Source organism: Cuculus canorus, chromosome Z, assembly GCF_017976375.1.
Source record: "Cuculus canorus isolate bCucCan1 chromosome Z, bCucCan1.pri, whole genome shotgun sequence".
Taxonomy (NCBI): domain Eukaryota; kingdom Metazoa; phylum Chordata; class Aves; order Cuculiformes; family Cuculidae; genus Cuculus; species Cuculus canorus.
The window spans coordinates 33,501,864-33,529,300 of NC_071441.1; the positions used below are offsets into that span (position 1 = coordinate 33,501,864).

Genomic DNA, 27,437 nt, shown 5'->3' on the forward strand with positions numbered 1-27,437 from the left:
GTGAGAATTGCTTTTGTAGCCAGTTTTAAGGAAAATCATACAACTGGAGCACATTTTTACTGATTAAAAGATATGGAGCATGGAATCAGAAAAACACAGACTTGTTTGTTGTTGGTATTGGTATATTTATTGTATGTTGATGCTGTGGATGTGTTTTCTCCCAGGAAGAGTATGTTTTCTGTAGTTCCCGTAATATAGTTATTTATCAGTTCAGCATATGTAATAACTGAAGTTCACCAGGCAAAAGGAAATGCCTGATTCACTAGACACAGCAAAATGTTAGCGGTTGAAGTGTGCAGCTAAAAAAACAAAGAATAGTAAAGAGTTAAAGGTCTGTAACAAAGATAGAGGAAGGACTTTTAATGCTCAGTTCTGCCTTATGGATTACGTGAATGTTGAAATTGTAGGGTGAAATCTCTCATCAGTGATTCTCTTAAGTAAATCTGAAGCTACTATTTTAACAAATTTAACTGGCATCTAGATAATGTAATTTATCAAAATGATTTTTTTAATATGAAAAGGTAATTACAAATGTCCTTATTGAGGTCAGAATCTCAGTTTCAGTCCTTGTCTTCTTCCACAGCCACTTAATTGTTCTTGCCACAACCTTGTAATTTTGCTTTTCTGGAGCCAGGTGGTACACTCTGAAAGGAAATTTGCCCACAGCTGATGGGATTGTTTTGTCTAGGCTCTGCTCCAGCCATGGTATAGATGCACACTGCAGCAGATTTGTGTTCTATGTAGAGTAGTCTTCCAGAGGTATCCTATCCCTGTATCCTCAAAGCTAAGGCTTCATGTTTCCACAATGCATGCAGTGCCTAACCCTGCATATCAGGCTACTAAAACATCATTCTGATGGGCTGTGATTTGATGGTCTCTTGTGCTGTAGTATTTCATCGCCTGAGTCCCTCCTTACCAGACTTTAGAAGCCTAGTGGAGATGTAGGAATTTACATTTTTGATGTGGTTATTCTGATTTCAGCGTGTGGGAGCTGCCACTTCCAGAGCAGTGATCAAGCAGATGGGTGTTAACATTTGACTGTTACAGTAAGATGGCTTGCGTCCTCCTACAGAATTTATTTCAGATTAAGTTGGGATTTCAAGTTTAAAGATGTAGTCAGTAAAATTTCCTACAATTGTCTCAGAGTAGGGTAAAGCAAGGATTCTGAAGGACCTAAATAATCCTTGCCTATGATACAATTATTATTATCATCCCTAATTTTTTTTTTTTTTCTGAAGAAGATCTATGAATGGTGCTACATCCTGAAGAACATTGGCTTCATAAATGAGAAGGTAGCTGCTTGGCATCACTTCTGGCAGGAATATTTTGATAGACAAAGTGAAAGACTGGGGATGTTGCAATAAAGATGAGCTAGACTGAATCTTATGTATGTAAATACATTTCCATGTGAAGAGTCCAAGCATACTTTTTTCCCTCCTGTGCACTTAATGACCTGTTTTCTAGAGACCTAGGGGGTTAGCTATCCACAACTTCTAACTGTTTGTTATTGTGGGTCGGAGTGGGAGGTGGACCCGGAGTAACGATGGAGTCTCAATATGAGTATGATCGTTCTCATTTATTCATACACCTTACACTTCTTATATGCTTATCCTAATAATGCACGTGCTAACAAAACAAATCCTAATTGGTTATGTCCCACTGTTCTTGCACCTTGTGCTGTCACACAACTGGCCAGACGCTCTTGAGCACACGAAAGGGGCAGATACAAAGTTCTCATCACAACTCTTTGGGACTTTCCTGCACTGGATTCCACATTCTTGTATTCTACTCCCTTTTATCTTATCTCAAGGTCAGGCCTAGCTACAGACAGCAAACCCTGGATTGTTCACTGCTATTAAATCATGCCCTCATTCACCGAGCCATTCTTCCATAATTATGTCTATTAATTAAAGATTGATCCATTTATAGATTTTTAAATGAGAATAATACCATTCAGAAGGAGCGTTGTTTATAGCTGAGAAGGCTGATGGTACCCAAACAAAACTGACTGGATGTAAAAAGATAAGGTAGATTTCTTCATTTATCTTGAAAAATTAGTTGGTATATATTTGTAAAATGTATGTATTCAAATTTGTTATGCACTTCAAGTGTTTAAGGAGGTGCAAATGCGTAGCTCAGTCGTTTTTCTGCTGACTCTGCTTTTATAGTGAGAGTAACTGTATCCCATTTAACTGAGAGAGTTATCTCAGTAAGTATCTTCTAGGATACAGAACCTGCAAAGGAAAGGTCATTTAGCTCGGGAATAGTGAACAAAGACTTGAGATAACACCGTCTCTGAACCATATAAGGTTATATTTCCTGCATTGTAAGAATCTGGAATGTTAGATGTTGGGAAGGGACAGGAGTCCTCATGGGCTGATTTTTTTTATATGTAATACTGTTTAATTGAACTATGTTAACTGTGGTGCAATGGTGCCAAGAAGATAAATGAACTGAAGAAGACTGAATGAACAGAGAGTTAACTAGGTAGAGGGTTTAATGAACAAGAAGGATGTAATTAGTTTAATGAAGGAGGAAAGAAGAAGCAACACTCTGGTTGCTCTGAAGTTCTTTTCAAAGGGCAATAAATACTTGAAACGAGATTATGTTTCTCCTGAGGAGACCAGTAGTGTCATATATTACAGACTAATGGCAGATTTTTTAATCTAATTATTTTGACTGCAGTGAGAAATTCTGGTTGATGTTGGGCCATAGGAAGAAATTAAACTGGCTCTAGACCTTTAAAAGCATTTCACATTCTGTACGTTTCCTTAAATCCCTAAAACACATCCTTAAATCTCAAGAGGTAATACAGTGCTCGCAGAAGAAGCTCCTGGAAGTATTCCCGGTTTCTAAGTTGAAGTTTGCAGTGGCAGCAGCTAGAAGAGTTTTGGGACCTGAAATCTTTCCAGGGAAGAGTCCTACATGGTGTTTTGTGATGAAGAGAGCTCCTCAGTACCCTGTCAGTATTTTTCCCTCCTCTGTCTTCTCTGAAGAGATACTTCAGTAGGTGGCCTTGGGATTGAGAGTTTGCACTTGGAATTTTTTTTTCTTTTTTTCTTTTTTTTTTTTTTTGTGTGTGTGTAGGTGTATGCTCATTTTGACTTACCAAGGCAGATGGATATAAAGATATAAAACATTACCTTCAGGGGTTTGGGTTTTCTTTTCCAAATAAGACAGATTACTTCCTACCTTCAAACTGCAGAAGCTGGCATCTAACTGGATGAAAGAAATCATCAAAAAAAAAAAAAAAGAAAGAAATTAACTGTGCATACGCTAGTAACTCGTTCGTCAACAAGGTTACTGCAGCTACTTTTTCATTTCAGTATTGACTCTTCCTGCCACTTTTCCTAGCAGTTGTTTCCAGCTTCACTATTCCATTAAGACAAGGAAGCCCTTGAAAATGCAATACTTTAGTTGTCTTTTCATGCTCTTTTTGCTCAGAAGTTTCATAAATATAATATATAATGTACACCTTAAAATGAAACTGAGTTACTGATGCATTTGTTTACGTTTTTTTTTCAATTTATGGCCAGCTTTCAGTAATTTTAGCATTGTATGTTTCTTTGTAGTTCTAGAGCAGTCCTGTCCTTCAGCCAGTAGAATTTGCAACAGGGTTGATGATAGCAGAGCGCAATGTGTGCCACATAACAATAATTTTTATCAGCTTCATCCTGCTCCATCTTTTTTTCTGTTAAGATCTACTATGAAGATAAATGTTGCAACACTACAGAATTGAGAGTTCAGTGAAAATTCAGGTCAGTTACCCTTTAATTGAGGCTGTGCTTTTCTCTGACTTTCATTGGAACTAGGAACCTGAATTAAGGACAGTGTAATTCCTGGAAAAATATGGAAAGGAAGTTTTCTTTACTTGTAAGCCTGTGGAATGTATTAAGAAAGTAGGTGTGTTTAGCCTTTGAAAGCAAGATGTATGTGTGTTTATTACTTTGTATGTGGCACTGCCTTTTCTAAAATTAAGAAGAGTACAGCATGGAGTCCTAAAGTGGCAGAGTGTGACTTGTGACAGTCAGCCTAGCTCTGCTTTTTCTAATCTCTGGCTGCCTTTAAGTTCTTGTACTCTTTTGCCTGGTGAGATTCAGTCTCCAGCATCTGCCTTGCTACTTACCTGTGACTGTAAGATAGAAAATTCTGCAGGCTGGAAGCAAAACTGGTTGCCTAAAGAGCACTTGGTGAATGGTTCACTACCAACCAACTGCAACTCTTCCTGTTGCACTTTTTTTACAGGAGGCCTAAGATGATAAAGTAAAGGGCATACTGAGGAAGTTGGGAGCTTCCTTATGCTGGGCAGCTTCCTCATTCCTTCAACATACTGGGAAGCTAAGAGCAACTGGAGATGTGGTAAAGAATGGGATTACTATTTCCAATAATCTTGCAAATGGGAGATATCATCTGGAACAAAGTAAGGTGTCAGTTGGCATAAGAGCAACAATGTCTGTAGCTGGACTGCGTGGGTATGTGATGGGGGAAGAAACAGGGTAAATTGCAGTTCTGTGGAAAAGGACCCAGAATTTTTGAATCACAGACTAAGAAGGGGATAGAGTATCACGCTGTTCAGGAGAGGTTAAAGCACTCAGGCAGAAGCTCAGAAATAATTTGAAGTAATGTCTGCAGTTCTCAGAGTTGGTAGGTCTTACAGTACCTCACTGTTTTAGGTTCTGAACTCTTAAGTCAAGTGGGGACCAGTTGGAGGGCATTCAGAGGACAGCAGTGGTCTAGAAAATTATTTATATGAAAGATTGAAAGAATTAGAACTAATTAGTAAAAAAGTAGGATATTCAGGTTGCAAAGAAGTGAGTAGTCTTCTCAGCATTCCTCAGTCACAATGTGGGGAGGGTGAGATTTGATTATTGAGAAACTTTTTTGTTGTGCTGAGGTCAGGGTAATACTAAATCAGGTAGTCTGAGAAGACAGAGTCGTGACAAAATCTTTCTGCCATAGGTGAATATATGTAAGTCTCTGGTGAAAAGGGAAAGAATTAGATAGTATCTGTACATTATAAGCCTTTACACCTACATGATCGTTAGTCACTTACTTCCATGATGTATTTTACTACCATTTGAACATGTGAAAGAATTCCAACAGGTTATGGAAGTTTTGTATATCCCAAAAAGGAAGTGTGTCTTCTAATTTTATCTGAGGCTTTTATCGAGTGGTTTGTTTTGTTGTATTTTTTAAGGTTTGTTTTTTTTTTTTTTCTGTACCACTGTCAAGCGTAAATCCTTTTCTTAATGGAACTTTCTGCTTCTTATTTTCTTGTATTTTTAGTAAGATCACAGCTGCAAGAGCTGCTAGTGAAAACTGATCTTACAGCTGTAGGGGTAAGAATTGAGAGGGCACTGTCTGAAAATTTATGCAATCAAGTGAAGTCTGTCAAGCTCTGTAATTGCTGCTGTCAGATATAAGGGGCTATTGGCACAAATGCAGAATAATAGTTCCTGTTTTGCTTTTCAGATTAGAGACATCTTGAGATGGAAATTCTGCTGTTCAATAGGGTTTTTTAAATGAATTTTTGTAATAATTTTTTAACATATTTGTTTCTTGGTCTCAAAAATGTCTTTAGGCATTGAATTCTCTCATTTAAATTTTTACTACGCAAAGAAGTACTTAAGAGCAACTTTTAAAAATTTTTTGATGTTCCTGTGCTCTTATGGGAAACACTCCAGGCTCCAGGCATCTGACATACAATATCACTTTGTGCTATCATGATTATTATTTTTTGTACTTTGATCTAACACTCTGTCATACTTATATGTTTTGTTAGCTATAATATCCTCTCTGGTTTCTTTGTGCAGAAGCTGCTCCATACTGTGATCAATATTACCTATACATTTTTTTATCCTTTACATTCTTCATGAGATAGACTAATTTGAAAGTATAAGACCAGCACAAATGTATCAGCATTGTAAGAATATATGTTATGTTCTCTCTTCGTTTATTAAAAATTGTCTGATATTCTGGATGGCTCCTATTCTGACCACTTCAAAGCACTGTATAATTGTTTTTGAAGATGTATGTCAAGAGACTACCAGATCTTTTTCTGGTAGTGGCATTAGAAAACTTAAGAATTCTTTCTCCTAGTGTGTGGCATTGCATTTACTGACAGATGACTTAATCTGCTGTTTTACATGCTTGTTACTTGGTATTCTGGGGTTCTTGTGCAAATTTTTTAATGATGTTAGATTTGATTGCTTATAATAATTTTGTGTAATTTGCAGACTTAAGCAGAGGTAATATGTGGAATGACAGACAAACAGGTGATGGTTCAGGATAGCAGCCCAGATACTGAGGAGACTTTTGACTCTCCCCTGTGAATCTTTGTCTCTTAAATCTTACCCTGCAAGGTCGTCTCTTCTGTAACAGCTTCCTACGAGAGACATCAGCAGAAACCTTTTAGAAGTTTTCTGTTCACTACCCCTTCCAACACCTTTATCCACATAATCCTTGGTTCCTTGGAAGAAATCTTGAAGTTGTGAACCATGACTTTTCTCTACAAAAGCTGCATTTTTTATTCTCTCTATTATTCTAGTCTATAAATTCTTCAGTATGGTTTCAACCACCTTGCCCGGTATGGAAGTCAGACTGTCTTTGTTGTGCTTCTCCTGAGTGACTTGTCAAGCTCTGAAAAAAGAATGGGTATATTTTCCAGTCTCCATTTCTCTTTACATAGGTCACCTGAAGCCTAAATTTTTGCAGAATTAGTAGTTTGGCAATTTCATATTTGATGCTTTAAGACTTCAGCTGAATAGTAATCTGGCTCTGGTGAATTCTTACTATTACTTTGATATTTTTAAATACTCCTCTGATGCTTCATTTTCAGTGAACGCCTTATATATCCCTAGTCTAAGGAGGATCTGGTATAGCATTGGCTTTGGATGTCTAGGGAATGACTTTAGAATAACAGATTGTCTAAGTTTTCTGCTCTAGCCTTATCTTTTTTTTTTTTTTCTTTTTATATGTTTATTTTTTGATGGCTTGTTACAATGAGGTAACTATCTGTAACTATCAAATTCTACTATGTTTGAGCTCAGAAATAGCAACAAGGATTTTGAAAGATTTCATAGCTCTCTAGCAGATGGCTGTGTTGTTAGCTTCTATTATACTTCTATGTACTAGCTATTATATGCCTGTCAGACCAGCATTGGACTTGCATTACCAGTTTTAAATTCTGCTAATGACTTGTATGCAGATGAAAATATGCACATAGATAAAAAGTCAGTAGTAGTTAGAATTCTGAAGAAAAGTTGGGTTTGCGTTGTATTTTTACATTAACAAAGAAAAATTCTCCATTCTAATGTATGTGATAGGGTAACTATTTAAAGGTGTGCTTTTTGTTTGTGTGCAGAGATAACAAGATACAACTTCTCTGTGTTTAAGTGGCTCCAGTCTGTTGTTTGATTTGATAAATGGGATTTTCAGAATGATTTCATTTTATGACATTCAGTTCTTTAACATCTGTTTGAAATCTAAATGTGCCCAGGTGCTGGTAGTAGCATGCGTTTCACTTTCATGAGTCCCATTTGAACAAGGAAGGGGTTAAAAATAGTGTCCCCGTCCAGCTATTTTCTGATGTTTTCAACTGGTTTGTATTTGTGATGGGACGACTGCAGCCAAATTTACTGTAATGTTTTGCTCTTGCTTGTAATCTTTTGCTGGTGAAGACTTTTTTTGGGGCTTTTATACTCAGCAACAATTATTTTTATATGTTATTAAAAACGTGCTAAACTTTGTAATACTTCTGTCTTGCTGCTTTTTTTCCTCTCCTTTTGTATTTACTTGCCTAGTTGTTGTGTCTTTGCAGTGACCGAATGTACAGTTACAAACTTTTCTAATTTTGGTCATTAAGAATTGTTTTTTATTTTTACATTAGGCAGAACTTTGTTTCTAGAATATCACTAAGTAACTAGAATAACTAAATAACATCTGCTTGAGTATGAACTAGAGCTGTCATAGAATCATAGAATCGTAGAATGGTTTGAGTTGGAAGGGACATTAGAGATCATCTCATTCTAACCCTCCTGCCATGGGCAGGACACCTCCCACTAAATGAGGCAGCTCAAGGCCCAATTCAACCTGGCCTTGAACACTTCCAGGGATGGGGCAGCCACAACTTCCCTGAGCAACCTGTGCCAGTGCTTCACCACCATCACAGTAAAGAATTTCTTCCTAATGTCTAACTTAAATCTTCCCGCTTCCAATTTATAGCCATTCCCACTCGTCCTTCACAACATGCCCTTGTAAAAATTCCCCCCCCCAGCTTTCTTGTAGGCCCCCTTCAGGTACTGGAAGGACACTGTAAAGTCTCTCTGGAGCCTTCTCTTCTGGCTGAACAAGGCCAACGCTCTCAGCTTGTCCTCATATGGGAGGTGGTCCAGCCCTCTGACCATCTTTGTAGCCCTCCTCTGTACCCGTTCCGCAGGTTCCATATGCTTCTTATGTTGAGGATTCCAGAACTGGACACAATACTCCAGATGGGATCTCACAAGAGAGGAACAGAGGGGGAGAATCACCTCTCTCTACCTGCTGGCCATGCTTCTTTTGATGCAGCCTTCTGGCCTTTTGATGTGGCCTTCTGGGCTTCGAGCACACATTGTTGGCTCATGTTGAGCTTCTCATCAATGAGCACCATGAAGTGCTTCTCTCCAGTGCTGATCTCAATCGCATCATCCCCCATCCTGTATTGAAATTGTGAATCGCTCCAACATAGGTGTAGGTCCTTGCTCTTGGCCTTGTTGAACCTCATGATGTTCACACAGGCACACTTTCCCAGCTTGTCCAGGCCCTTCTGGATGGCATCCCATCCTTCTGGTGTGGCAACTGCACCACTCAGCTTCATGGCATGGTAAACTTGCTGAGAGTGCACTTGATCTCGCTGTCTATATAATTTATGAAAATATTAAACAGCATTGGTCCCAGTACGGACCTCTGAGGGACACCACTTGTCACAGTTCTCCATCTGGACATTGAGCCCTTGACTTCAACTCTCTGAATGCGACCATCCAACCAATTCTTATCCACTAAAAAGTCCATCCATCAAATCCATATCTCTCCAATTTAGAGAGGAGGATGTTGTGGAGGATGGTGTCAAAGGCTTTACAGAAGTCTAGACAGATTACATCCATTCCTTTTCCCATGTCTACTGATGTAGTCACCCCATCATATAAAGGCACTATGTTGGTCAGGCAGGACATGGTGAAGCCATGCTGGCTGCTGTCTTGAATCACCTCCCTGTCCTACCTGCGCTTTAGCATAGCTTCTAGGAGGATCTGTTCCATGATCTTCACAGGCACAGAGGTGAGGCTGACAGGTCAGTATTTCCTAGGGTCATCTTTTCTGCCCTTTTAAGATATGTCCATGATTAGTGCTTTGTTTGAAGTAATGTAGAAGTGCAAAATGGTTCTGTCTTCTTTACTCTTACGCACTGTGTCTTTCGTTTTGCTTACTGTATCTTTAAACTTTTAAGCTTTAACTTCAGATGAGACATCATGATATGATATTGTAAGTGAGCACTTAACATTGATACAGGTGTAGCCTATACAGTATACTTTGCACTTTTAAGCTATATGCCAATCCTGTTTCTTATTTTTTTATATCTTATATGCCATTTTTGTAGTATAAAACCTCAAATATTCAGTCTTCTGTTGCAATTTTCTTCACCTAGATTGTAGTTCAGTGTAACAGCTTCAAATTTTGGTGTTGCAGTCATCTTAACTTTCCAAACTCTTATTGTTCTAGATATTGGAGTAATTAGACCCGTATAAGAAATATCTTTGTCTTGATTGGTCCCTTTCCTACTTATTTTCTTACAGTCTAGTGAAAATAGTGCTACTAAGTTTGTCTTTAACATAATGAATTTTCGTCTCTTGTGGTTTCATTTTCCTTATTAACGGGCTTCCTTTTTGTTTTATCAAGGGCACAGTTCAGAAATAAATGAAATGATACACTGTGGAATAAAAAAATCCTAAGAACTTTAGATGAATCTTTGATTATATGTTGTAGAGACAAAAATATTTCTTCTTTCAAAGTTGTGTGTGTGAATTGATAGCATAGTAGTAACTTGCAGTCATTTCAGTGGCCTGCTCCTTTGGTTCTCTTGAACTCTGTCTCTTTTTTAAAGAAAACCTGTCTACTTGTAAAAGTCTGAAAGTGCAAAACAACTTATCTAAGCTTAGGTTTTGCAATGTATTTTAAAATGCTGAAATAATAATAATAAAATGTTTTATCTGCTTTTCTTTAACAGAGTTTCCAGAAAATAAAAGTGAAAATCAGGAGTAGCTGCTAGCGCAAAGAGATACATACAAAGGAACATTTCTTGAGGAAGATTTTAAGGTATGTGAGCAAAGTTTTGCAGAAAAGCCTTCCTGAAAATGAACTACTTACTTTGCCTTAAGTATTCTGGTATTTTAGACCAGTTTTGAAATGATCAGCCTAGCTTTGGATTACCACTTTGGATGTTTATTGATGGTAATAGCTTTGTGAAACACTAGTTGAGCTAGTTCATGTTCCGTACATTTTGCATTGAATGCATATACAGATAATATGCTGAATATATGGTTAGTGTAAACAAATGGTAGGTAAAGCATGTGTTTTAAGTTTCATGGTGTTGTAGATTCCAGAAGTAGATCCTACACTAACAGAATTATCAATTGTTTAACAGCCTGATTTTTATTTAAGGCTTGAATGAAGGGTTAAGCATGCTTTATTTCATTGTTTGAATGGCATATAACTACTGTAAACCTCACATTCAGAAACTGAGATGGATTCTCTCCTATTATAAAATCAAGTTGTTTAAAAATATTTTCAGGTGATTTAAAGTTGTTTTTTTTTTAAAGAAAGTATTTTTTTTATATCAGTAAAGAAGTCTTGCGTTTGAGGATTTGTCACCTGAATCCAAGTCCTCTTCTTTTTAATATTTTGCAGTATTCTTAATGTTTCTAGAAAGGGTCTGCGAAATAAAAGCCAGGCTAAGTGATTTTGAACCCATCCAGATTTAGGAGCAAGGGTGTTGACAGCAGATCAAGAGTGAGTGTAGTGCTCTCTGCTTACCATGCCCCTTCCATATGCCTTCTTCTGCAGGAGTGAGATGTCTGTTGTGCTTTCCTGTTCTGAATACAACGGGACACTAAGTGTGCTTCTGGTTTGTGGTTTGTTGGCTACCTAGCTTGTTATTTATATTATGAAAACACGAGCTCCAACTGATGCATGTGGATCCATCATTATTTTAAGATTAGTAGTCGCAGTCTTGGGTATACTTCATGGCAATATATAACATAATGTTATATATTATTAAAAGGGTACAAATGCATCCTGAGGAAGTATTGCTATATATGTGCTTTGTTCTTCCCTGCTCATTTAGTTCCTATCATTGTCAGACACACAGGACCTTTGATTCCACATAGCATGGCCATTCATGTGTGTCAGGGACAGATTGCAATCTTTCAATTAAATGTAGATTTGATCATTCAATTAAATGTTTTAATTTTTAAAAAAATAAAAAGTGTTAAGAAATTAAAAGTGGTTTTAATTAAAAGTGTTGAGTTTTACTTACTGACAGTTAAGTGGCTTTGGTTTTGGATACTTGTCCACCCCTTCTGTGCCTCCACAATGTTGGACCACTTGAGTATTCATGAATATCTTGAACGTTTTCTTAATTTACAAGAAAGGCATACAGAAACCAGCTTACCCAGTTGGGAATCATCAGATCTGAGAGTGTCCTTATTCTGGTTTCAGCTAAAGTGGAACCAATTTTCTAACTTTTCAGCTAAGCCTTGTCTAAGTAACTTCATTTTCTGAAAATTCTGAATATATTTTTTCAGACAGTATCTTGTCTCTAGGAGCCATAATGCTTAAAATTTATGATTATCACCAAAGTAACAAGGCACTGGTATGCAGAAAGGCCCTTGCTTATACCTGTTTCTGTGGAGACCAAGGTTATCCTTGAGTTGGTGGAATGTTGTAAGTCAAAGGGGCAAAAAAGGGTCACACCGGCAGAGAGGAGCAGACAAGGCAGATAACCTCAAACGGACCAACAGAGTATTTCATTCCATATGCGTTATGCTCAAAATAAAACTGAGAATCACAAGGGTTAAGCCCCCTTCTTAAATGACTGACATCTAGTAAGGAGCTTGTCGATCCTTCTGATCCCAGATCTGTGTATTCCTGAATCCAATTCCTTGATGGCAGCTCTTGTCTGATGCTGAGTCCAGTCTAGTAACCTTTCCCTGTGCCTGCTCTGAGACATCAGTGATGATATAGTCATTGGGGAATAATAAAATATATGCATATTTGTATATATTTTATTATTCTTTTATTAATATTATTTTTCTTTTTATTATATTCATTATAGCTGTTTTAATTTTCAACTCACAAGTTACTCTCTTTCCTTCTCCTCTCCCGTCTCCCCTCTTCCCTTTCCCTGTGTGTGTGTGTGTGTGTGTGTGTGGTGGTGGGGGGACAGGGATCACAACTGCTTGTTTAGTTGCTGGCCAAGTGAGGTGGGGAGCTAAACTGTGACAGCTTGTTAGTCTTGCCAAATCAGACTTCTATCACTTTTGCTAAACAAATTTTTGCAGCTCTGCTTCTGTCGTGGTTAATGGAATAATTGAAAACAAAGACCAGAGACCAATATGTGTACAATTTTTGTCTATGTACCCAGGCTTCTAGCAGTGTAATTGGAAAAAATCTGATTACTATGTAGGGAAGGGAGGCTTAGCAGGCTGGAATGGGATGTTGTTGGATCTTCTGTTCTGTTGATTTTTGTAATCTTATGACTCCACAGTGAGTCAGTAGAAGCAGACTGAAATTTCATATACTGACAATAGTTCCTTCATCTTTTGCCTCCCTGCTTCTCCCTGAGAGACAGAGCTTGGAGTAAAAGCAAGCAGACTAAGTGCTTTACTTGTAGCACAAGGTCAGACTTCATCTTGAGATTCAGTTCCTATCTCTTTTGAATCTGGAATGTAAGAAAATAAAGGTTCTACCTTTTGTCATAACTAGTGTGCTAGGATATGTAGGTAATGTGCCAAAATGTGGTAGGAGGAAAATGAGGCTGGTCACAGAAGGTCTAAAGTATGTCAAAATAATTACAAGTGTAACTCCGGTCATGTTAGTAAGTAGACTTTAAGATTTTTTCTTTTGCTCATCTTACTAAAATATTAGTGGGTTTGCAAGACTGTTCTTAAGTTTAACTGTGAAAATATCATCATTAATACAGTTAGCAATGACACAGTCCATCCATTATAAATACAGCCATTGTTAATTATTTAGTATTGCTCTTTATGACTGAGCTTCTGGGTATCAGCAAGAATTCTGACTAAAAAATATAGCTTTAAATTAAAGAGCAGGTGAAAGCTTGCAATAGATGTAAGGTCACTCATGTGGCCTTGACTTGTCTCTTGTGTAGATGGGTATTAACATGGCATTTTTCTTATTTTCTTTGTAGGATCTGTTTTTTGTGGTTTTTTTTTTTTTTTTCCTTACATAGCATGGTTTGAGTTCTGAGAATAAACATGTAGAGAAAGAGATTTATATCCGTAACTTACTAGAAGAGCTATTGGAGGCAGGGAATTGCAGGAAGAAAATAATGATCCTGTGAATCTGGCTATCTTGGAAATTGCTCTAGGTTCTGATTGGCAAAATCTGCTGCAATTTTGTGTGATAACTGAAGCCAGTGACATCTTTTTTTTTCTGGATACTTAATGTGTTAAAAATGTTAGGTACCTTGAAAAGTCTGTTTCTAGGCCTTGTACATCCTGATATTAGCTGATACAACGTTGACATTAATTGATACCTCTCAGTTCTCCCTGTAAAGTAAGTTTATTAGTCCTGCTTTGGCTTGTGGGCTGTTAGGAAGATAGATCTATTAATGTTTGTTATAACTTTACAGAAGTTTTGTATTTTTACAGGTGCAGATGTTTTATAGCTAGGTCAAACAGGTGCCTTCGACCTGCAGTTTTATTATACGAATTAATAAGGTAGCATTTCTTACCAGTTTATCAAATGATTTCCATTTGGTACAGGAAGACTGGACTGCTTTAGAGGAAAATCATGTGAACTGAAGGAGTCTGCCCTGATGTGTGTCTCAGCGGAGCAGTGGTCATTAGTTTGGGATATTTTCTTATTTTTGGGAGGTTAAATCCTCAAGTTTAATGTCCTGCTAACACAGTGTTTTGGAGCAAACTAGCTTCTAACTAGTTATCCATTTCCTGCAGATGCAGTACCTGAGAAATGATGTTTTATTTGGCTTTTTCTCTGTTGTTAGGACAGAAAACCACAGGAACAAATGTTTCGGGTCACCAGAAGTGGAACAGTATGTTTTGCAGTTCTTGTCTGGAGATACTGTCAGTTATGCATATTTGATTAAATTTGTGGATTGGTCTTTAGTGTACGTCTTATGTGCTTTTACATGTTCCCTTGTAACTCCACTTTAAGTTGGGGGGGGTATGTTTTGCAGATGGAAACTGGAAGACAATTGTGGACCTGAGATCACAGATCAGTGTTCAAAACAGTGCTTTGACCCTCCTTTCAGTTTATTTTGAGAAGGAACATGTATGTGGTTAGTCTCATGGTAAAGTTATTTTGAGGTTTAGGCATTGATAGTTCCACTTTGCCAAATTTCTAGTTTTTCTTTCAACAAGTGTCTAATGAACCTTCTTCTGCTTTCAGATGTGGTGAAGAGCCTGTATTTTACTCTGTGCGGTATATAGTGCCTTAAAAAATGGGGTTTGGAGGTGACCTGAAGTATTCTCATGATGCTTTATTAAAACTGCAAGACTGGGAACTACGACTGCTGGAAACAGTGAAGAAATTTATGGTAATGCGAGTAAAAAGTGATAAGGAGTATGCCTCCACTTTACAGAATCTTTGCAATCAAGTAGATAAAGAGAGCACTTGTCAGCTGGATTATATCAGCAACGTATCTAAGGTAAGACTGAAGTATTTTGAATTTCGGATATCCTTGGAAATAAGAGTGATGGGTTTATTTTTGTATGTTTTAGTTTGAGTTGAGTTCATTCAGCTTCTTGAGAGTTAATGTTGCAAAAGTATTTAAAATGAGCTCCTCCATGGAACATGCAGAAGTTGAACTCCAGTCTTTCTTTGAAAATAATAACTAAACTAGAATCAATCCTGAATTCTGAAATTCAGATTCCTAGGTCGAGCCTGCTACTTTCTTTAGTGTTTTTGAAAATATGGGTATGCTATAGTAAGCTTTTCTGTTAAGACATTTAAATAGGAACTGTTATTTATGTTAGATAGCATTTGTAACAGAAATGGAAAAATGCCAGGAAACTGAGGCAAAGTTGAACATTCCAACTGTTATTCACACTGCAATGTGTGTTGCAAAAAACCCCAACCCATTAATTCAGGATATTTCTCATAATTGTGGAGTTTTTTTGTATTCAATTTAAAATCACTATGTTGACTTTTTATGAAGGTAAGGCCCAAATTATCAATTTACAGAATTATAGCAAGTCCAACAAAGATAGCAATGAGGCAAACTTCCCCTTTTCACATGTTTGTAAGCTTCACTGTTGACTTGGGTTCCTCCCTGACTAGAGAAGACTATTCTGTTTTAATGGCTTATTCAATTTTTGGCCCTTCTGCTTTAGCAGTGGTTATATAGTCTCTTCGCTTTGGCACACCTGATCTCCTCTCTGCAGGAAAACACACTTTTTTGGGTCAAGTTAAATTTTAAACAAAATTCTTTTTATGTAGTGGGCTTATGGGGTGGCTGCTTGAATGCTAGCTGTGATGTGGCATCAGGAATGTAACTGCTCTTTGTGCAGGGATCTAGATTTATACTGGATTAAAGGGATGTTTTGTGTGACTTAAAAGCTGTGCTGGTGTAGCTAGCCTGCTTCAGCTGCCCCAAAAGTAGCACTACACAGTGTTTATCTATAACAAGTTGTTACTGTTTCACTCCCCCACAATAATTCTTGTCTTGTAAATTGACCTACTATGTTTTGAGTTTTTTTAATCTCTATGTTTTGTTAGTGTATTTGAAATGATTTTCACCTAATCATATTTTTTTATATGCAGTTTGTTATAGATTTTGCTATTTAAGTTGTGATGATTTATGTAAATAAACATGAAATCATTGTCAGCAGCCTAAGATTGGCAGAAGTCAGGTATATTCTTCAGGCTTTCTGCTGTTAGATCCAGAAGTTATGTATGGAATTATTGGTGATACAACTGATAATCCTTGCTATACTGCCCTACTAGAGTTGCTCTTATGTGCTAGATGAATTGCTTTGCAATTCTTTCAGGCTGTGAAATGGAGCAGATTAGGGCCAGAAAAGTAAAGGAGCATTGGCACCAGACTATTTAGCATTATAATGAAACTCTTAACATTCTCTAGTTGCTTCTGTCTAGGACGGTTCATGTCAGTGACAGGGACACTTTCTGTGAGCTAGTAAATTTTGAAAAGCTGAAGGTCTGACTTCAGCTACACTCAATTTGTGTTGAAGAGAAGCATGTGTGTGATTTGAAATCTTGTTTTGGACGTAGACACTCAAGTTGTTCTTTCAAGATTATTTTTCTTCCTTCTTCGTGGTTTTTTTAATTTTTTTTCTTGAGGAGATGCCGTTTTTCTGTCAAGCCTTCTCTCTAATCTCTACATCTCTATATATAAACTGCGAAAATATTTGTATACTACTGACAGATCTTTATGGACTTGCTTTGAAATTTCACTGTCACCTTGGATTTTTAAGGTTATATGGTGACATGTTGTCTTATTGATTTTGGCAATTAAAACGTCTGAATAGTTGATTACTTTACTCACCTTACTCTAATTCACTTTACTGTTTAATGATACTTTTTTTCTTTTCCTAACATTTTACAGAATCAAAGTATGACCTAAATATTCTGGGACATAAATCTAGAATGTTATACCTCCTACGATTTAAAACACTTGTATATTAAATTTTTGGTATTACATGGCATCCAAACCAAATAACCAAATACCAAGCTGCCTAATCTTTTATGTTTATTTATTTCTTTAACATGTGCAGCAAGAGTGAGCACATAGAAACAAATGGTGTTAGGGAAAATCTGTACTATGTTTTTTTCATGCAGAGGCAGCGAATTTGCTGGAAGGCAGTGGTGGCAACCAGTAATATTAGAAAAACAGTATTTTCTACTCCTTCCAACAGCTCTTTAATGATATTTTTATCCTATGTAGCTTTGCAGTATGGCTTCTGATGTCATTTGAGAAATGTTCTGCAATGGAGAGGTGAAGCAGTTTTCAGCCATAGCAGGGAAGTTTCAGGACATGACCTTTTTACAACACTTTAAGCAGTCTGAGATAGCTCTGTGCCAGTCTGTGGTATGTTTGCAAGCTAAAGGAAATGTTAAATATGGTTTAATATATACAGGAGTTAACTGTCTTATATTTTGTTCTCTAGAGTCCAGAGATGGAGATACTGTGTATATATGTTTATGTATGAAATGAAAAGAACCCCCAGAGCTTTTGATGGTTTAAGGTAGTTTTCTGTCTTTAGTAAGAGTTAAGGTAAATGCTAGTAAAACAACCATACCAGCTGCCTTCAAAACTTGGCAAATGTATGGCATGTAGGAATTTCAAAATTTTAGATATAGCATAGCATTCAGTGTCGGGGGTTATCTCTGAAGAATCCAATAATATTCTCATCAGCAAAGTGTGACAGGGAGCTTTAGGATAACAAATGCTTTTATTTGAACTAAGCTTTTAACTTCGTGTTCGTATCTGTGGTGCAATGGAAGCCTTTGTGTTTACAGTTTCTAATCAAAATTCGGAGCTCTACACAGCACTTTAAGCTGTCCTCAAAACCAACTGACAGAATGGCCAAGGAAGTTATTAAAGTAAGGATACAGAAAGATGTTACTATGAAAGACAAGTAATTGCTTCTGTCTCTTACCTTGTTAGCACCTTATGCTTTACTGGTGGCCTGTGGTCAGTTATGTGAACTAGCTGATGAATCATATGGTCTTAAAGAGGAACTACACAAGTGCATATTACTGTGAGATATTTAGACAAGGACAGAGAAATCAGCTTGAACAGAGTAGCTGGGAAACAGGAGAACAAAGGACATGAGGACGTGGTTGTCACGGGTACTGGGGATGTATTCCCAGAAAGGCCATAAAGCTTTCATCAGTGTTCAGAAATAGTACTAGGGTGGTGCAGAAGGGTGACCATACAATATTGTATTTGATTTTATGAGTAAGTTTGGGGCATGATTTTGCTGTAGCAGGAAGAACTTTATTTTAGAAGAGATCAAGTGCATTTGGGTAAGTTTAAAATTCTTTTTTGTTTTTTACTTGTTTGTTTTAAACAGTGATGCCTCTTTTCCCACAGCTCATGTTCCTCGTTTGGTTATTTGTAAGCCAGAATAAGTAAACACTTTCTATTCTTTTTTGTTATAGTCTTGGTTGCTTGTGGTACAGCAAACAGAACAGCTGAGCAAAATAATGAAGACGCATGCAGAGGATCTTAATTCTGGGCCTTTGCATAGGCTTACAATGATGATCAAAGATAAGCAGCAAGTTAAGAAGAGTTATGTAGGTGTTCATCAGCAAATTGAAGCAGAGATGTATAAGGTATCTTATTTAATTGTGCTTTATAAATTTATTATAGTTTTGTATATTTAAAGAGTAATATATTGAGGATGGATCTTTTTAATTCCACTGGTTTTGTTTGCACTATGTAAAAGTAGTGATTTGTAATAATTAGAATGGGCAGTAGGCTGTCTTACCTGATAAAATTTCCAAGCTAAATAGTCACTCACAGTCACTTATGTATTGGTGCATCTGAAAGTAGTGGGGATAGAAGAGGAAAAACTGGTAGTGTACTAAATAATAGAGATTAAACATAGAGAACTGGAGAAATGGAAAAAGAAGGAGAGAAGCATAAGAAAGAGAGACTAGATGAAACAAGACTGCTGCAAGTTTAGGTATGCTTTTACATGAGACTATGCAAAACTTGTTTTTTCTGTTAATTTGTTAACTCTAATAAAATCTGTAATAAAACTCTTTGATTTTTTAAAATAGTGCGTATTGAGCACTGCTCAAATTATTAATTACAAACTGTATTGATTTTAATTATTATGGGCTGCATAGCCATGCAAATATTTGCATCCTGATGAATGAGCCTGTGTTTTTCGGGGTATTGGGTCACTTCCGCCCTCCCCCTCACCTTCCCTGATTTTCCTAAGAAGCATTTGAATAGCATTCTGTTTAGATTATGATATGTTCTGTCATTGTTAGCTGACGTTCAGAGGGTTTATGTCACTGGAGCACTTACAGAATGGTTCCCAGAAATTCAAAATACTTCTTATGTGCTTGGCATTATTTCTAGTTTTGTTACACAGAAGCAAATTGCATATTATTTGTCAGGACATTATACAAACCTTGAGAAGATAAAAGTCTGCACAGTTCATATTTTTAGGATGCTCTGGGAAAACCCTGTGTTTTCTTTTTGGTGAAATGCATATGTATCATCCTCTCTTATTCTAGCCACCTCTACCACGAGGAATCTTTTTTTCCGATAAAATTATTAAGGACAGTGAAATAATACCTAAATGTCATAAAACTAATATCTTGTAGATATATTCGAGTTCCTATTCAGATAATGGATATTTTACATGAAATTTGAGGGGGAAAATAGTAGTGTGCTCTGTCAATTGGTTGGTTAAGGCTTTTTGGTATAGGAAATAGGCATAAGATAATCATTAACCATCTCAGATCCTTAAATATTGTTTGGGGACAGAAGTCCTCTTGGTTTTGGTCTTGTCTATTGCAGGAACACAGTATAAGAATCAGTAAAATATATTTTGGAATTATTACGAAGGTTTCATAGTACTATTGAGTGGAGGTGTCTTAGTGCTATTGACCTCCCTTTTATTTCACAGTTTTCTCTGAGAAGCAATTTCTTGTTAGTTATGCTGTAATTGTGTTATCTCATTCCTAATTTCATCTTTTTCTCCATTTCTCATGGTCTTTGTAATACAAATTTCTTTTTTTTTTATTTTTTGCTGTGTCACCTCTATTAGTCTATAATTGTGAGTATAATTTACAGCATCTAAATAATTAGAGATGAGAATATGAGATTGGTGCAGAGCAAAGTTCCTGCCTTTCAATTAAATATTTGCACAGTTGGCCCAGAAATAGAAGCCGTAGATAGCACCTAGTTGTCTCTTCGAGGAATCCCGTTACATTTCCAGATGTTATTCCAGAGGTTGAAAGTAGTGGTATCTGGGCATTACCTCATGAAAAAAGGGAGTATTGTGAACTCCATCCACCTTCATGCCACCTGCAAGAGGAACAGTTTTTTTGTAGAATGTACTTCCTTTTCTGCACATTCAGTGAGGGGAGCGCTTTCATTAAATGAAGTTTGGCTTCCACAATTTTTCTTTTTGTTAGACTTTTTACTTTTCTTTACTATGTATGCCATCCTTTTGGTATTTTAGTGGCTGGTGTGATGCTAGCTTTTTTTGCCAGTTCACAATTTGTGATTATTTGTGAACAGTGTACTAATTTTGCCACACAGTGACAGAATTTGGGTATAGAAGAGGCAAACTTATTTTAAGGTTTTGACCAAAAATGTCATATTCAGTGGAGCTCCTTCTACTGCAAAAAGATTCTCCAGTGTCATGTTCCACTGTAGGCGTTTTGTTTGTTTGTTTATTTGTTTTGTTTGGTTTCTTTTCCTTTTTTTGTTTGTTTGGTTTGGTTTCTTTTCCTTTTTTTGTTTGTTTTATTTGGTTTCTTTTCCCTTTTAGGGATTTAAGTCTTTAAACAGACAGATTTGTTCCTGCAATGTTGTTGCTATCCTTCCTGTTGCTGTTGTTTCTAAGCCATTTGTATGAACTGTAATATCTAAAAATTCTTCTGTCTTACTTTTCATTTTGTAGATGGCAAAGGAATTCCTTCCTATGCATAGAACTTTTTCATCTAGTATGATTTATTAAGCATCTTTCTGGTGATTTTTTTCCTTGTCATTGAGATGGGATAGTGGGTTTTGATAAGCTAGATTTCCTAAATGTGGCTATGGGTGTGGATCTCTGTTTCAGACCTCTTGTTTCATTCCGTGCATTTATTGATTTTGATTTTATTACACGATGTAGTATCATATTCAGATTGTCTCAAGCAAATGGGAAGTAGTAACATTCTTGCATAGGAAAATAAATCGTTAATTCCCTTTCACTAATACTATGCAGGTTTTTTTATATGTTGAGGATTAGTATTTTTAATGCATTTCATATTTCTGTTCTCTTAAAGGTCACGAAGACAGAACTAGAAAAACTAAAATCTAGCTATAGGCAGCTGATAAAAGAAGTAAATTCTGCCAAAGAAAAGTATAAAGAAGCTGTGGCTAAAGGTACGACTGACTTGTGTTAATTTTGCCTATTGATTAGTGCCTTTATCAAACCTGCTAAAACTTATACGGTGAAACAGGGATTACTAATGTTTTTATTTTTTATTTTGAGCAACTTGATTGCAATGTAAAAGCCCATGTAGTGTCTTAAGTAAGACAGGCTGTTTGTCATTGTGTGTACTTGGTGATACTCTTTAAAAATCATAAAATAAAGGTTAGCCCTTCTTTTAAGTATACATATAGTCCTTTGAAGTTCTCCATTATTCCCTCAAAGGATATATTTGAAATGTAAAATTGTTCAAATGTACTGTTAATGGTGGTAAGTGATTTGCAACTCCATCTCATCTACATTGTAGTTGAAGCCTATTCTTGTCCTGTTACCTATTATGGTTGCTGTAGTGGTGTCAGCATCAGTTCTTGGCAGTTAGTATAATTGGTCTGACTTTTGTCAACCTTAATCAAAAGAGGAAAATAATTCATTTGCATACTGAGATACTTTAAAGATTTTTGGGAATGATGTGTCCATCTGCATGGATTTTGATTCCTATTGAATTGTGCAATGATTAGATAAAGGAGAGTCTTTGTTTTATAATGCATTGAGATAATGACTGTTCTTTCTGTAGAGAAAATTAATTGGATGGCAGTATATAAATACAATTCCAAGATCTGTCTTTAAGGTTTTGTATGACTGCCTAAAATGACAGTTATTGTCCTTGATTCAGTTGTACTGTAATTCACATTGCAATATCGTGGCTATCAGTGCTGAGAGATTGTTTCTTTCTAGACTTGTCTAAAATTTGGAGCTGATATGTGAATAAAATGACAAAACAGCATGGGATAAGAGAAGATATACTTAGCACTGTTTAGCTTCATTTCTTTTTTTTCTTTTATGGACGTTTTTATTCACTTGAAAATGTAAATACGTACCCAGTTGTTCATTTTGTCCAGTTCCCTAGCTGCTTGCTACATACAACTGTAGTTTGATTACTTGGCTTACCCCAAGTAAGTATTTAACGTGGGAGCATGTAGTAGGTGACACAGAAAATGTAAGGGGTCCTGTGATCTTAGTATGTTCTTTTTATCCTGTCTTCCTGTTATAGCTGGGATCATTCCCGAAGCAACAAATTTTCTCATTTAAATCAAAGGGTATTTTGGCTGTTAGCAGCTGTAATGTTTTGATGTGGCTCTGATTGACTGAATTCATACTTCTTTAGACAGACAGCAGATACTATCTGTTTTTAAGATGCTCATTTCTCCTGTGGTTTTCCTTGATCACCTCTTTCAGGCTTCCATTTAGTGTTTGTCTCATTACAAGTTATACTTAATTTCACTTTCCCTAACATCTCAGCCTAAGTCTGTTTTAACAAACACTGACCTCCAGAAAAATGTTGCAAGTTTTTCTCCCCAAAACTGCAGTTTTCCTTCTGCCCTGCTGCACCCTGGACTTTATTCTTTGTTACAAATTTTTGTGCGAGCTGCTACAGTTGTATATTGACTGCAGATCAGCTGGGCTGTTTGAATATTTTTGAATCATTGTGTTTTCATAGGATTTCTGAGCCCTGAGGTTGTCAAATTGGCTTTTGAAATGAACAAGTTAGAGAGTTCTTAAAATTGTAATGCTTCATTATCCTAAGCATTAGTTCAGTCACTAGTGCTTCTTCAAATTATGTGCTACTGGGAAATATGACTTCTGTTGATATACAAACTCATTTGATTTTTTCAGGATTTCAAGTATTATTGGAAACAAGGGAAAGAACAGTGCCTACCAGAACAGTGGAAGGGTTTAACCAAATATTGGCAATAAGCTGAAAAACACTTTGTTAAACAAAAGAATGAAAACTTCTGAACACCAGCTCTTGCATGATATATGTTAAAAGAACAAGCGCAGGTCCTCTTTTTCAAAATGCTGCTCTCAGGAGTCTGTACCTCTGTCAAACAAAGTCTATACCACAGTGCCTGGCCCTGAATTTCTGGAGTGGAAGGGGACAGCTACTGTTTAGGACGTACCACTTTTGTCTTTTCCCCCTGTGGTTGTGCATGCTGAATTACCTATAAATTTGTATGGTACCTATGCAAGCTGGTCAACATGAAAAGAATGCAAGACACACAAAGGAATGCCTTAGAAATTTCTCTGGTTTTCAGGTGTAGTGATTTTTAAATTTAGTGACTTTGGTTTTAGAATAGCAAAGCCACCTACTATTGAGAGAGAAGGTGCAAGTGAAAGAGGTACAAGTTGTTCTTTAGTTTGACAAAAGAATTGTTTCGCTGTTTTCTGGTTGAGTGAAAGTGATATTAAAGTCTGGGCTAGACACACACAATAGAGTACATTAACTGAAAAGGATAAAGCCTGGCCAAGTTATAAGCAGTGGAAAGTGATCTTCTGCAGTTCTGGTTCGTTTTATGTTTTTTGCAGTCACAAAGTATTCTCAGGTAAACTTAAATTGCTGTGTGTCTCAGACTCCTACCAGCCAAGCAGGTCTGTCACATGTTGATGTCCAAATGCAGGGGTACACTAAGAGGACCTGTAGAAAGTGTAATAGAATAAGGGTTAAGCGCTGAATAGTGATAATACTTGTTAGTTACAGATCTTGTTAGTGTCAGGACAATGAGAAGGCAGCTGGTTGGAATTATTTGATTGTTCTGCAGTGAGGAAAAGGGAACTGCTTTCTTACAGATGCAGGATCTTCATTATGGAAGGCTTTATGCTCTCCTAATCTGGAGAAAGATGAGTGTCCAGTTGCCTCAGAAGCTGTTCTGAGGAACCCTCCGCTGTTGCTGCTTCTACTTGGGCATGAGGGATGCAGTGGGACAATTGTGTTACAGAACATGCACAACAGAGCCTTGGCTGCCGTTTGGTCCTTAGGCTGGAGTTCACTGCTCTGTTGCGGTCTCCAGTGTTGGCATGGCAGAAGTGACTGATTTATCTTGTTATTTCTAGCCCTTCCTTCATTTGATCATGCATTGGACCTTTCTGGACCAGTGATTACCATGGGGATCACAAGTGCAGCCTGGTTGGTTGTTCTTGGGAATGGAGATCCCAGGGGTCAGGCAGCCTGGTTGGTGTTACTCAACTGGTTGATAGTTTTTTGCTTTTGAGTCCTTAATTCTTTTTTTTTTTTTTTTTAATGTATAGTGAGGGAAAGCAAGCTGAGAGAAGGATAATGTCATCAAGCTGAACAAGTCCAGTTCAGCCTCTAATAAGTCCAGTATGCCTCTGTTAAGATTTACTTAAGCAATTGGGACTATGGACAGATTGATTTCAGTTGTCTCTTCTGGATTGGAAACTTTGTGTTTTTTTTTTTAAAAAAGAAACCCACAGCTAGGAATGCATAGAATGTTTCTTTGCAGAATTAGAACATTAGGAGCAAAATATAGGAGAAAAATATGTTGGATTTTTCTTTCATACTGAAGTGGGCAGCCCTCTGAAACCTTTTGTATTTGTGATATTGAGAAAAAATGCTCTAAGCATCTTGCAACAGCCATCCAACATAATACTCGGATTGTGTACAACTGGTGTGCTGACACTAAGGATAGTGTGTCACGAGGTGAATAGTGTGTTGTATTGACATAACTGTTGCAGGAAAACATATCAACCCAAAATTTATGCAAAATGATTTAGACATTGTTTGGCTAAAGGAGTCACAAAGTTTCTAAAAAAATTTCAAGATAGAAACTGTAGAACTGTTGTAGATATCACATGTGATACCTCATTATGGTTTGAATCTCATTCGATTGGATCAGTCACCGCTTACACTCAATTTTGCTGTTTCCACAATTATTTTTGTTTCTGCATAATTGTAAAGTGTAGTTTTGAGTGTGTCTCTGTAGATTTCTAATGTTTTCAATCTTAATTTTTTGATTAAATACAACTTACTGCTATAAAAAAGCTTATTGGACATGATAAGTAAGTGAAATATTGAACAATTATTGCTCTATTAAAAAAATTGAAAAGCATTAATTCTTTTTTTGTAGATGGTTTTGTTGTTAGAAGTTTAAATGTGAAATAGTTATTCTCATATTAGTTAACATTGAATGTTGGAATGGAGCCAGTGTAGCTTTGGGAGGTTCATGCTGGATTTTAATACAATATAATCTTTAGCAAAATCTTCAGGTTTGTGTAAATACATCTGTTACAGATGTTTATTGTATTCTTGTTATTTGTTAATTGCTGATTGAATGTAGAAACTATATTGCAACATTCTCATATGACAGAATGGATGTGAAGTAAATAGTAAAGGGAAAATATATCGATTCTAAGTATTTAATTTCATAATTCCATTTTATACTGCTACAGCAGCATAAAAAAAATTGTATCAGGTTTCTCTATGTTGACTTATGTTCCATGACATTGTTGTAATTTAGTAGAGACTAGATGTATCAGCATTGCATCTAGTGTATTATACAACACTGCATCTGCAGGAAGAGTGCTCTTTAATAGCTGCAATTCCTGTGATTTAATACTTCAGAACTGATGTGGCTTCTGTGGTACATACTGAAGTTACATGACAGCGTAAGCTATATCTATGATAAATAAGGAAGCTGTTGAAAAAGCTTTCATTAAATCAAATTATTGTCTTACTATTCTTTGTAATAGCTGAGTGGCCAGAAAGTACTTTTATTAGGTGTCTGGTGCATTTGTTCTAAAATGCCTGTAAGACCATTATTATACTACTATATTTCCTGGTGGCATGTATTGCCTTTAGCTGTTGCTGAGATCCTGGAAACTCCTAGTAAGGTATTTTTGAAGTTTGTTTTTGGCTGAAACACTCTCATTGTTTAGTCAAAACAAATAAGACTGGCTGAACTGGTCTGCTTATTCACAAATGTCATCAGGCTGGATGTATCTCAGATCAATACCGTGTTGTAAGCACTTCAACTGATAGATACAACTAGTGCTTGCAAGGGCTAGGATTGTTTCTTGTGTGTAAACTCAAGCTTCTATAGCAGAAAATTCTGGGGAGTGCAGAGCCAAGAAATCTTGGTGACTTCTTGTGGAGTGTGGGATCAGCTTGGGCATATTGTTTCCACTCAACCTGGACATGCAGGCCCAGAAAATACTCTCCTCAGTTTTCACAGACTACTGTGTACAGGTCTGAGGGAATTTACTAGTGGTTCTTATTAGCTCATGCATCTGACAGCAGTTCAGAAAATTGCACTTTAAGTATTGCCTGTTTTATACTATGTTATTTGTTTGTCTTAACATTAGGCGGGTAACTATTTTGAATCACTCAGAAGTTTAGGTGTGGTATTCTGTAAATTTGAAATTTGTAAGTTTATACAAATAGGGTTTTTTCCCATTAGAAAATGATTTATTATTTGCATTCATTAACTTGTTAAATAAGGTTTGGGGAAAAACTTATTATCCTCTTCTCAGAAAAAAAGTTGAATGGAGGAGGGAGTAGGTGATTTTATTTGATGAAGAAACACATTCATGTAAGCCTTTTGCAAGAAATAAAGGGAAAAGAGACCTTGGAGATTGAAAGCCAAGATTCTATCTTCTTTTGGTATACATTGTGATTTTGGTCTTGTGAAACCCATGTTAATTAAGAGCACTGCATTTGCATCTCTTTTATTTGGAGAGTGGTAATAAGGCTGGTCACTCACTAGGTTTCTGCATGTGCTTCCTAAGGCAGAACTAGCAATCACAGCCACCCTAGTTAAGTTGCAGCAGTTTGCATAAAGAGTACTTTGTAGATCAGCAGAAATTATTTTAAAAGTCTCTGCAGCCAGAAAGACATTGAGGTGCTGGAGTGTGTCTAGAGAAGGGCAACAAAGTTGATGAAGGGTCTGGAGAAGAAGTCTTACAAGAGACAGCTGAGGGAGCTGGAGTTGTTTAGCTTAGAGAAAAGGAGGCTGAGGGGAGACCTTGTCACTGTCTATGACTCCCTGAAAGGAGATTGTAGTGAGGAGGGTGTTGGTCTCTTCTGGCAAGTAACTAGTGATAGAACAAGAAGGAGTGTCCTCAAGTTTTGCCAGCGGAGGTTCAGATTAGATACCAGGAAAAATCTCTTCACTGCAAGCACTGGAACAGGCTGCCCAGGGACGTGATTGAATAATTATCTCCGGAAGT

At 36.8% G+C, this 27,437-nt stretch overlaps 1 protein-coding gene across 4 annotated transcripts in view; it reads left to right on the plus strand.

Moving 5' to 3' along the window:
* FER (FER tyrosine kinase) overlaps window positions 1–27,437 on the plus strand; it is a 155,918-nt gene that overhangs the window by 5,531 nt on the left and 122,950 nt on the right. For 2 of the 4 annotated variants that reach the window (XM_054053621.1, XM_054053622.1), the window contains exons 2-5: window positions 10,259–10,347; window positions 14,683–14,941; window positions 18,418–18,591; window positions 21,271–21,370. In XM_054053621.1, coding sequence (XP_053909596.1) covers window positions 14,735–14,941; window positions 18,418–18,591; window positions 21,271–21,370 — 481 coding nt within the window. In that variant the 5' untranslated portion in view covers window positions 10,259–10,347; window positions 14,683–14,734. Of the gene's footprint in view, window positions 1–9,303; window positions 9,326–10,258; window positions 10,348–14,682; window positions 14,942–18,417; window positions 18,592–21,270; window positions 21,371–27,437 lie in introns of those variants that run through there. The other 2 variants (XM_054053623.1, XM_054053620.1) reach the window with 2 other exon arrangements.